Source organism: Arachis stenosperma, chromosome 6 (assembly GCF_014773155.1).
Source record: "Arachis stenosperma cultivar V10309 chromosome 6, arast.V10309.gnm1.PFL2, whole genome shotgun sequence".
NCBI lineage: Eukaryota > Viridiplantae > Streptophyta > Magnoliopsida > Fabales > Fabaceae > Arachis > Arachis stenosperma.
In genome coordinates, this window is record NC_080382.1 from 133,019,678 (window position 1) to 133,032,748 (window position 13,071).

The 13,071-nt window shown below is 34.3% G+C and overlaps 1 protein-coding gene across 1 annotated transcript; it reads left to right on the forward strand.

Annotated features, from left to right (window-relative positions):
* The first annotated feature begins 340 nt into the window (after positions 1-340).
* Positions 341-5,257, forward strand: LOC130936071 (uncharacterized). The gene is made up of 3 exons (XM_057866048.1): positions 341-1,922; positions 3,973-4,234; positions 4,508-5,257. The coding sequence occupies exons 1-3, from the start codon at positions 835-837 to the stop codon at positions 4,682-4,684; spliced, it is 1,527 nt and encodes a 508-aa protein (XP_057722031.1). The 5' UTR covers positions 341-834; the 3' UTR covers positions 4,685-5,257.
* The last annotated feature ends 7,814 nt before the right edge of the window (positions 5,258-13,071 follow it).

The window sequence follows — 13,071 nt, forward strand, 5'->3', positions numbered from 1 at the left end:
GGGATATGGTATATATACGATGTAGACAACATGTGTTGTACATATTGGTTTCTCGAGGAGGGGAAAACGTTATGTTGCAAAATTATATATGAAACAAAAATTCAAAATCCAAAAATATCTATAAAATATTATTTTGCTTTGATTAAAAACTTCAATTTTTTCTTATAAATTTATCAAAAGAATCCAATTTTTTTAGAATGATATCTTCATAAGTAATCTTGTTTGAAACATAAAAAAATAAAAAAATTCTTTCAACTACCGAATATTCTTTTATTTACTTCTAACTTTTTTTTCTACAAAATAAAAAATAAAAAATCCATTTTTGCTTTTGCACTTCCAATTTTCCATTATCATTTGCCATAAACTCCTAGCACGCTCCGATCCTCAAGCACGAAACATCCATTGAGATAACTCGAGAGAGAGAGAATCGCTAAAGCCACAATCCCTCCAGATTGGCAGAAAATAGAAAGTGCTGGAAAAAAAAAAAGGAAAAGTGACAAGACAAAATTTCAATTTCAAAATCAAACCCAAAGCATACGCCAAAACCAAGAGCTCAGACACGAACCCACGTAGAAATTAGGAAGTTAGAATAGAGTAGAATAGAAAGCAAGCAAGCAAGCTATCCCCAACACCAGAAAGAAATCCACAAGAAGAAAGAAAGAAAGAAAGAAAGAAAGAAAAAAGGGGAAAAGGGAGGAGAAAATCAAACGGAGCCCAAGCCAAAGGAGAAAGAAATTCAGAGAGTCATAGAAAAAAAAAAGGAAGACTGGCGTGTAAAGAAAGAATCGAGTGAGAGTAATCAAGATAGGAAGATACTTGTGCTTCCCTTATGCAATGCATCAGAAGAAATCAGAGGTTCAGATCGGAAAAGAAAGCGTTGGCGTCTCTTCCGATTTCAATCCAACACCACCACTACATCACCCATCTTCAATTCACCAGAAACACCATAATCACCATCAAAGCTATCAAGTTTTCCCTCAATTAAGCAGCGCCACACACAACGAGAAAACTGCACCAACAACTGCAACCCAATCATCTGCACCCTACAAGAGACCGTTATTGACCCAAACCCCTTCTACCCTCTCCAAATCCCCAACCCTCCACCAATTCCCAACCACCCCACCCTCCCCTTTCAAGCACCACAACGCCGCCTTCTTCTCCGTCACTATCGCTGCCAGGAGCGCCGCCTACCGGATACTCCGCCGCCTCAAGCACCTCCGCTGCTTCCGCCTCCGCCGCCTTCGGCTCCGACTCCGCGCCGTCCTTCTCCTCTCGCTGCCCCTTTTCTACTTCCTTGTCTCCCACCCGACCCATTCCTTCCTCCTTGACTTCCTCTCCGCCTTCGCCTTCTCCGCCGCGCTCCTCCTCTCCCTCAACCTCGCTGTCCCCCGGCTGCCATCCATCCGCCTCCTCCTCGCCCGCTCCCTCCCCATCGGCCTCAAGGCCCGTTCCTCCCTCTGCAAGCCGGCGCCGACTCTCCCGGTCTTTTGGACCATCGGTTCCCACCAAAAGGTTGCTGCCTCCCCCGACTCTGCCGCCGCCACCACAACGTCCGGGTGCTGGGTGCAGGTCTACGGCAACGGCGACGTCTACGAGGGAGAGTTTCACAAGGGAAAGTGCTGTGGGAGTGGTGTTTATTATTACAGCATGAGTGGGCGGTATGAGGGGGATTGGATTGATGGCAAGTATGATGGGCATGGGGTGGAGACTTGGGCTAGGGGAAGCCGGTACCGAGGGCAGTACCGGCAAGGATTGCGGCACGGTTTTGGTGTGTATAGGTTCTACACTGGGGATGTATATGCTGGAGAGTGGTCTAATGGGCAGAGCCATGGGTGTGGGGTTCATACTTGTGAGGACGGAAGTAGGTATGTTGGGGAATTCAAGTGGGGCGTTAAACATGGCCTTGGTCACTACCATTTCAGGTGAATTTTTCAAATTGCTTTGGTTGATTTGAGTTGTTTGATGCATTTAAATTTTGGATGGATTTGATATCTTTTGGGGTTGTTTTTAATGAATAGGTTTGCCAATTGGTGTTGCATCTTGAATAAAGTTTCATGTATTTGTGGTTGTTTTAACATGCTGATGAAAATGGTTTGTTATTGGTGCTTCTAAGTAGTTGAGTATGTGTGTATTTTGTTTTAGGGTGTTGCATCATCCATCTTTAGAGATTGATATCTTTGTTGTTCTCTTACTCTTAACTTCCTTGTTGAATTGTTTGGTGTTGGAGCATCTGCTATATGGGTTTGAAACAATGATTTGAATAACAGGGTGGTTAAGTTCGTGCTTATGTTCTCCTCTTGTCCTCCTTTTGTCCTCTTTGGTGTTGCTTTGTTAGGATTTTACCATCAAGAATGATTATATTGTGATTACATGCCTATTTTATTTGTTATATATGGAATTGATTACACAAATAGGGTTTATTTTGTGCCTTTTTTGCAGCTTCGAGTTGTCTAAGGTCAGTGCAACATGCAAAACGTTATACTTTAGTTTCATGAAAATACCATTATAGGGCTTTAAAAATACTGATTAGCCATTCTTTACACTAAAATGAAACAATTGTTCTGAGGATGTTCTTATAACAAGCGTAACCAAGGAAAGAACTAAGAAATTTATTTTTATTTGATTACACCAATCAGATCTATTCAGTTCAAAGCTGTAGATTTTGGATTTTTTTTATTTTTATTTTTTTAATGTGGAGTATGTAAGAGGTAAACATATCTACTAAAATGAAGGAATGATGTCTGAAATTTTAAATATAAACTAAACTTGTACATGATTAATTTATCATATTCTCCGTGCTTATCTAATTAGAAGTATTTATCCCCATTGTCTTTGCTTTCTCTTCACAAGAAAAATATGGAATTGGTTGTAAGACTTCACAATTGTTTTGTTCCCCTAGAAGCTTGATGTTGAAAATTTCTTTTCATCAGTAGAAGCAATAACTTATTCTGAGAGGATATTGTTTTTTAAACTTCTTCTCATGATAACTTATCCAGATCTTTTTGGTATTTGTTTTGATTATGCTGTCACTATAAACTTTTATGTACCCTTTGGGTGTTTTTAGTCGTACAACTACTTATTCGGTTCCAACTTTAGTGGCTCTTTATGCCTTTTTCCCTGTTTCAATCTAGTTTCAAAAACATGAGACTATATTCTGTATGATATAATGAGTTCACCTTGGTACATACTCTGTTGAATATCTACTAAGACATCAACTGTTTTCTATCTTGAAAACTGATTATGTGAATCCAAGGTTCCTATAAACATAAATAAGCTCGGGAAGTCTCAACATAATTAAATTGCAAGTTGTAACCTAGACTAGCAGACTTGTAAGAGTTTCTGTACACAATTGAATAATATATTTTTACTGTTTTAGTTAATATTCAACTATTTCAATGTTATCTGAAAACAAATTTAAGACATTACAAAAGTATATCTTAGTTCATGACTCAATTATTCTATGATCTTATAATTTGTACATGTTAATATTCTGTATTTCAGAAAAAATAAATATTGCATGATATAAACAAGTCAACTCAAGTATCCAATAAAACTGATCAAAATTTTACATTTTGGAAAATAAAAAGAAAAACTATGTAAGTTTGAATTTGTAATCTCTGTAGTATAATTAAGAGTTCACTGATTTTATTAGAGTTTAAAGTCGTAATAGTTTGACATAAAGCGAATTTGAATGTGGGTTAACTTGTTTTTGAATTCTAGAATCCTAAACTAATTAAGAGTTTAACTTGAGAATTTGTGAACCACGGTTTGCTCCTAACGACCTAACCTCTTAGGCATATAGCAGTCGGTGGTGCTTATTTATGTAACGCAAGAATTCTTATTTCTGGTTTTGTTTATATGTACTTGTATTAGGGATCCGTTCTTAATTGAATTATGTATGGAATTGTATGCACCTTATTCTTTCTTCACCATGAGAAGTTTTTTTTTTTGGTATTTTTGTTGGCTAATTAGAAATGGGGATACATATGCTGGTGAGTACTTTGCTGACAAGATGCACGGGTTTGGGGTATACCGATTTGCAAATGGCCATCGATATGAAGGAGCCTGGCATGAAGGTCGAAGGCAAGGACTTGGAATGTATACATTTAGAAATGGTGAAACCCAGTCTGGTCACTGGCAAAATGGAGTCCTTGACATCCCCAGCACACATAACACTGCTTATCCAGTTTCTCCTGTGGCTGTCTATCATTCCAAAGTACTCAATGTGGTGCAGGTACGTGCTTGTTATTTATGGTTAATTTACATTAGCACTTGACCTGGTTTGGTTTTCTTTTTCATTTTCTGTTTTTATTTTCAGTTTTCATAATTTTTATGAAAGAAAAAGAGAAAACAGTGATAAGTGAAAAGAATAAAATTTTGTTTAATGTTTTAAAAATGGAAACAGACAATGCAAATACAAACTAAACAGGCTCTGAATGTTCTTTCTCCAGCATTAACACCATTCTGTTTTAATTCCTACTTTCTGGGCTTTGTTTGGGAAAACTAGGAAGCAAGACGAGCGGCAGAGAAAGCATACGATGTGGCCAAGGTTGATGAAAGGGTGAACAGAGCAGTAGCGGCAGCTAATAGAGCGGCCAATGCAGCTAGAGTAGCTGCAGTCAAGGCTGTACAAATGCAAATGAATCATGTTAACAATGAGAGCTTCCGTATTCCTGTTGTGTAAGACTATCGAGTATCGACCGCTGCTTTTATGTTAGTAGAGAAGCTTGAGATTGTAGCAGAGGGTGGTGGTGGCTGAGCTACATAGTTCGTACAGCGCATCGCCCATTTCGATAAGCTCTTTGGCATAACGCGCTCTTTCGTTTCAAATTTTGAACTTTTGATTGATTTGCTTCAAGAATCTTACCACCAAGTAGCTGGCTGAGAACAAGCAGATTTGTCGTCTATCAGCTACAGGTCATGTATAGAGGGAGAAGGGTGATGGTGTCCATACGGTTAAAAAACTATTTTATAAATATATTTTTTAATATTGTCCTCTTATACTACATTTTTGTAAATTTTATGTAGATGTAAAAATGCTGGTGTTGTAGGTGAAACCTCAAACCAGCTACTGTTGTATTGTGGCTTGGTTAAATAACGAGATGATGTCTTTTATTTTCCCCCCAAATTGAAGTAGTTTGTGATGTGTAGATCCCATTAACTGGTAAACAGTGTTGATATCTATCATGAAAGAGATATGTGCAAGAGATAAATAGTTACATTTTTTTTAGAGAAAAAGATAAAATAGGGCTTTGATCTTTTATTCCGCATATATTTTCGTCTCTCACTATTTAAAAATATTTTTAAGCTTTTGTCATCTTTAAAAATTGGACATATATATTTTTCTATTTAAAAATATTTTTAAGCTTTTGTTATCTTTAAAAATTGGACATATATATTTTTCTATTTATATGGGTTTGTCAGACTCAACAAAAAAATTTGATGTGGTTTCTATTGTACTAATCTAACTATTATGGATGTATACATGGAAAGAAAATTTTTAAAACGGAGTAAATTAATTACTCTTTTTCAAAATAATAGGACGTATAAATTCTTGATTGTCACTGATCCAATGCGCAACGTATTTTCCTTAACCGATGTAAGTCAATCGAGACAAAATGAATGGCCTTTTGCCTTGGAAGGCCTTGGAGGGTTTTGTGAGTTGCAATGGACTGAGAGAAACACCATAAAGACTATGAGCATCATACTCCAGAACACCATTATAGTGGACTACTGCACTTGTGGCTATTGTTTTGTAGCCAATTGGAACCTGTGTTTTTGAGACGTTTATCTTATATGGAGGATCGTTCCATCGCGTTTCGGTGATATTCTTGCAATTCAAGCAGCATATCCATCCAGGCCCTGTACTACTTGGCATATCTTTTTCTTAGAAATCTTGCACTTTCCAGAGCAAAAATTAAAAGCTTCATTACTATGTTCCTTTATGAAAATTTTTGAATTTTTTATTTCGAAATTAGGTCGGCATAAAGTCTTTCCTCGTTCTTTGCCTTCTTCAAAGAACCCTTCTTTTTTTTCTTTTTTTTTTTTAAATTTTAACTAATTAATTAGTTCTTGGAATTAATGAATGTGTTTGTATTGGTTGAATTTAATGTTATTTGATAGTCAAAAGATTCTGGTTTGATTTGCTAATTTTGTGGTATGTTGTTGTAGCTTGTTTTAAATTAGGAACAAATTATGTGAGAGTATTGTTGTGGGAGCACTTTGAACAAATTTTCAGGAAATTAATTAGTTTTTGCAATTAATAAACGTGTTTTGTGTTAGCTGAATTTGTGTGTGTTTGGATTACAGTTTGCAAACTGAGGTTTATATAAAATTGATTTTGTAAAATTGATTTTGATCAAAAGTGAGTTAGTGTTAACGTGATTTATGTTTGGCAATTTTTATTCAAAATGAATTATAGTAAACTAAATATTGTTTGGATTACATTATTCAAAATTACTTTTAGGTGAAAAATTACAGAAAAGGACATAAATTTAAATAATTATTTTATATTATTTTATAATTTTATTTAAATATTTAAATAAATTTTCATATTTTTTTAGTATTTTTAATATTCTTTAGTATTCTAATAGGATTAATAGAATCATAATACAAAGTAAAAAAATATTCCATGTAAAAAAGAAATAACAATAACAATAAAAAAATTCATATAAATAAAAAAAATAGAAATTTTATAAAAAACAATAATATGCATAAGAGAGTATTAGAAAAAATATTATAAAAAAAAACAAACATATGAATAATGAAGGACATAATTGGTACATACAACATAATTTTTAATCCAACGTGAAAAGCTAAACGGAAAAGTTAGAATTTATAGCTTCTGGTAAACGTGGGTTTAACATAGAAATCACTTCTGCGTTTAGAGGATAAAAATATTGCCAAACACAAAGATGAAGCGTTCAAGAAGCTCAAACGCGCTTCTCTATTCTCCAACGCAAATCCAAACACACCCTTTGATGTTGGGTCATGAATCATTCAAGATTCAATAGATTGATCTTGTAAAGTGGTGACACACTCTATTAATCAATAATGATATCAGTCTTTTTTTATAAGTTTAGGGTTCAATTTTTTTCTGTTCTGACTTTGTATAATCTAGTCCATGATCTTTTTTTAATCATACCAAAGTTTAATACAAAGTTTCATGGTATTTAGAGTCTTTTATTGCGTGATTTAGATTCTCGATCCTCATTTTTTAAATAAGTTCTTGATTAATTCTCTTTTTTTTTTCCTTTTTCTTTCTACCATGTCAATTACCTTATTAGATTCATCTACCACCAAACACTCAATTTTTTCAATTTCTGATAAATTAGTGGATAATAATTTTAATAGCTGGAGACACCAAGTTTTTTTCACAATTCAAAGTCTCAGTCTTGAAGATCACTTGTACCAATCCAAAGTTCTTATGCAATTTGAAGAAGATGCTGCCAAGAAAACAAAGGTTGAAACCACTAAATTCAAGAATTGTATCATGAAATCACTTATCCAGCTTAAGTTGATAGGAGACAGTAATATTAATAGTTATATCTCTAACACTCTCCTTCAAGTAAAAGTCTCATTTTGGGTTTGCTTAATTTTTGCATAAACTTTTTTTTCTTTTTTATTTGTCTTATGCTATTTTTTTACTTGTAAGATTTACCAAGTATCGAACTTTAGACCTTTCAAAAATAGAGCTCTGATATCATGAAAGTTTTGTATTAAGCTTTGGTATGATCAGAGAAAGATCATGGAGTAGACTTGATTATGCAGGCAGTGTTAGATATATAACCATTAATGTTACCTTCTTCTATCAATTTAAACTTTTAGGATAAGTGGTTTCATGATATGGTATCAGAGCTCTGTCCAAAAGGTCTTGAGTTTGATTATTGGTGAACCCAAAAAGTAAAAAAAATAACATAAGGCAAATAAAAAAGAAAAAAAAGCCTATACAAAATCAAGCAAACCAAAAAAAGTTCTTGTTTGAAGGCAAGTGTTAGAGATATAATCATTATTGTTACTTTCTCCAATCAATTTAAGATTTTGGAATAAGTGATTTCATGATAGAATGTTTATTATTATTATTTGAAGAAGAACAAGAAGAAAGGGTGAAAGAGGCAGGAGAAAAATGAAAATGATGGTATGTGAATGCAAGTACAAGAAAAGAGAAGAAAAAATGAAAATGGTGGTATTTGAATGCAAGTACAAGAAAAGAGAAGAAGGATTTATATGTCCTATTATTTTGAAGAAGAAGGACTAATTTGTCCCATTTTAAAAATTCTCCCTCCACGTGTGTATTCCTAACGGCCAGGTCAGTACAACAAAAATCACATCATATTTTTTCGTTGAGTCTGACGGACTCATATGAATGGAGGGATATATATGTCCAACTTTTAAAAATGTTAGAGACTTAAAAGTATTTTTAAATAATGAAAAAACAAAAATGTCTACGGACCTTTTGTCCTTTTCTCTTCTTTATATGATGGACTTTCTACTGAATTTTCTTGTGATTAGTCATTTAACCGTCTAAAACTATGTCATATAAGGGAAAAAAATTTTAAACAAAGCAATTAGGTTTAATAAAAAGAAATCTAAAACAATGTTTAGTATGTTGAGATAATCATTAAAACGATATGATATAACATACTTTACTATAATTAATCATTAAATATTAATAAATATTATTATGTAATATATAATATTTTTAAGAGTAAAGTATCATTTTTATTTATAACAATTGGGATAAGTTTTAAAATTATCCATAGCGTTTATATCGGTCTATTTAAGTCCTTAATATTTTAAAATAATCTCAATGTTGTCCTGTCGTTAGTGATCTATTAACAAAATTGACACTGGAATAAAGTTGAGATAATTTTAAAACATTAAGGACTTAAATAGGATGAAAACGTTGGGAACAAAAGTGGTACATTACTCTTAGAAGAATGATCAAATCAAGTAAAAATGATAGTAAATTTTAATAAAATAAATTGCATTACGAATTGAATATTTTTTTCCAAAATTAGGAGTGAGACTCGAACCCAAGACTTCTAAGTGAGAATGGGAAAATTATGCTATTTGAGTTATATCTCAATGGCTACGAATTTAATACTTTTACTCATGTTTGTAGAATGATTAGTATATAAATTTTTGGAAAATGAAAAAAAGAGCATAATATATATACAATAATGTATTATAGATTTTTGTCTCTAATATACCAAACTTTTTAATATTTAATTCAATTAAATTTTATTTAACTTTTAAATAAATTTAATTTTTTCTTTAATAATTTTAATTTTTTTTAATTTAAAAATAAATTTACTTAAAATAAAAGTAATGTGACTAAGAGTATTTTATTTAAATGTAATTAGAAAAATAATTAAATAATTAGCTATTATAAAAAACTAATATTATTAAATGATAAATTAAAAAAATTAACTAAATTAAACATTAAAGAATTTCAGTATATTAGAGACAAAAATATATAATTATTTATACTTTATTGTATATATATCATGCTCTTTTTTCGCAAGTTTATATACTAGTTATTCTATAAATATTTCATAATGAGTAAAAACCTTTAAAAATTAAAAAATAAATTTATTTAAAATAAAAGTAATGTGATTAAGAGTAATTTACTTAGATGTGATTAAAAATAATTTAATAACTATATACTATAAAAAAAATTAATATTATTGAAGAATAAAATAAAAATTTATTTTAAAATTAAAATAATTTACAAGTATTCTATCATGAGTAAAAATCTTAAAATCGTAATGCAATATATTTTGTTAAAATTTACTTTTTCTTGATTTGGAATTATTCTAAGAGTAACATATCTTTTTATCCCTAACTTTTTCGTCCTATTTAAGTTCTTAATATTTTAAAATCATCTCAATTTTATCTTATCGTCAATTTTAAAATGTTAGGGATAACTTTACAATTTATTCTTAATCTTAAAGACAAAAATAATACTTATTCATAAGGCCTAAAACTTAAAGTCAAGCCCAAAAACTGACAAATCCTAGTCACTATAGCCAAATCCACTCTAGCAATATGCCCGACCTCAGGGGGGCAACTTGGTGTGCAGAACCTTAACTGCACCTACAAATAAGTCAATCTCTTTAAATATGGGACCATAACAACCCCTAGATAAAAGGGGAAGATAATTACCCATTAGAATAGGAGAGGAGGTTACAGAGGTGGCCACTAGGTCATCACCTAAACTATATAAATACTCCCTCCATCTTAGGTATTTTCTCAACTCTAATCTACTAAAAACCTACCTAAAATCCTTACTAACTTAAGTATCAAAGTCCCTTGCAGGTTCCACCCCTCATTTGCAAGACGTCGGACAATGCCACCTCTTCCACAGAGACGTCAGATCCAACACCCAAAAGAGTCTGGACCTCACGTTAGGTCCAATCCACTAGTTTTAGGTAACCGACGCAACATTGCCCTCGTTTCCAGGGACCTGGAAGTCAACACCCAACAATGACAGACGACCAACCATCAGACGGACATACTGCCCTTGAATTAGAAGCATACGAAGAAGCTCAACCCAACAACAATCAAGCAATTATTATTTCTCCACTACCTGAAAGAAGGTAAGACAGCCATAAGAACCGAGATCCTCCAGGTCGAAGGATATGATTAGAAGTCCACCAACCTAGAGGAGAAGGATACCCCACAAAACTCATAGGATTAGTCCATGCGCACCAAGATCGGCTGCAACAGCTTGAACACGAGCTAGAACGACAACGAGAGTCGGAGACAGCCTTGCAAAGCAAAGTAAGACGACGTAAGGAATTGGAAGAAAAACTGGAGAAGCTAGAATCCGACCTCAGGGGCAGAAGGGGTCCAAGATGGTCAAGAAGATTCACCCTGGGAGGAGAAGACCTGTTTTCAGAATAGATCATGCGAAAAAAATTTTCTAGAAACTTTAAAAGCCCAGACATAGACCTCTACGATGGGACAACCGACCCATGACAATACCTAACCAATTTCAAGAGTCAAATATGCTTAGCTAGTCCATAGGATGCAGCTCGGTGCAAAGCCTTCCCGACTACCCTAACAAAAGCAGCAATGAAGTGGTTTGATAGTCTTTTACCCAGATCGATCACATGCTTCAATGACCTAGCTAGGAGCTTTCTCACTCGATTTTCCATTCAGAAGGACAAAACTAAGCACGTCTCAAGCCTCTTGGGTGTTAAGCAAGAGCTTGGGGAATCACCCCGGACCTATATGTAAAGGTTCAACAAAGCGTGATTAGAGATCCAGAACTTGCCCACGAAAGTGCAATTATGGGGCTAGTCAACAGTCTCAAAGAAGTTTCATTCTCACAATCCATATCAAAGAGACATCCAAGCTCTTTGTATGGTACAAGAACGAGCTAAGAAGTACATCAACATGGAGGAAACTACACAATTGAGAAAGCGTGCATTAGGGCAAGGCGGCCAAGGCCAATCCAGAGATAAAGAGAAGGAGCCCAAGAAAAGGAAGACTATAGCTCAAAAAAACCACAAAGATACCACTCCTACACTCCTTTGCCAGTCTCCCTTATCAACGTCTACAAAGAAATTTGCCATACAGAAAAAGTACCACTTCTCAGACCCATTCAAAGCTGTGAGTACCACAAGAGTTATGACCATTCAATCAATAATTTCTATTATTTGAAGAATGTAATTGAAAAATTGGTCAGAGAAGGTCGACTAGATAAATACCTAGTTGGGAGGTTGGAAGATAGCAGCAAAAGAAAAAGAGATGAAGATGATAGACAAAAGCGAGACTAGCTTCACATGATTGCAAAAGGATTTGCAAGCAGAGGAATAACAAAATTCTCTCGTAAAAGGCACTTAAAAGAAGTCTATCAGGTCAGCGAAGAAATAGAAACACCCAAAGGAGGATGCCCGAAGTATCATGACCGGACACAAATTTTCTGTAGTGATAACTATGATCCTCACCAACACAAACCTCCACAAGACCTTGATAGATCAAGGGAGTTTAGCTAATATACTATTCAAACCAGCTTTCAACAAGCTTGGCTTGGAAGAAAAAGATTTAAAGGCATATCCAAATACCATCTTTGGTTTGGGCGACTCACCTATCCGACCTTTGGGATTCATATCCCTCTGCACGCCCTTCGGTAAATGAACAATGGTAAGAACTCTGAGCATATATTACATTATAGTTGATGTTGCATCAGCCTACAACACTCTGATAGGTCAAACAACACTTAACTGGCTTTCTGTCGTAGTATCAACTCCTCACCTTTGCATGAAATTCTCTACCCAGAGGGAATAACGACTATAAGGTGAGATCAAAAGCTGGCTAGAAGATGCAACAATGAGGGCTTGAATTTGCGAGGTTGTGCAAAGGAAAAAGAGGTTAACTCAATAGAACTCGGAGCATTCCGAGCTCTTGAAGAACTAAGGCCTCAACCTAAAGAAAAAATAGAATAAGTACAAATGGGGCACAAACTCAGAAAAAGTACAAATGTAGGAGCAAATCTGGATGGAAAATTAAAACAAGAGCCCATCTAGCTCCTGAGAGCAAATTCTGACCTCTTCGCATGGAAAGCCTTTGATATGCCTAGCATTCACCCCGACCTCATGTGCCACAAGCTCTCTGTGTACCCCGGATCTCGACCTATACAACAAAAGTGACAAAAGTTTAGTCCTGAAAGAGCACAAGTCGTTGAAGAATAGGTCCAAGCCTTATTAGAAACATGATTCACAAGGAAAGTCAAATACCTCTTATGGTTGGCCAACATAGTGCTCGTGAAAAAGCAAAACGGAAAATAAAAGATGTGTATCGATTATACCAACCTTAATAAAGTTTGCCCGAAGGACCCTTATCCCTTTCCAAGCATTGATACCTTGGTATATTCAGCTTCTGGACATAGGTTCCTTTCCTTTGTGGATGCTTACTCGAGATACAATCAAATCTCAATGTATAAACCAGACAAGGAGAAAACATCCTTTCTTATTCCTAAGGCCAATTGCTATATGGTCATGCCTTTCAGGTTAAAAAGTGTCGAGGCAATATATCAGCGACTAATGAACAAGTTGTCTTCTA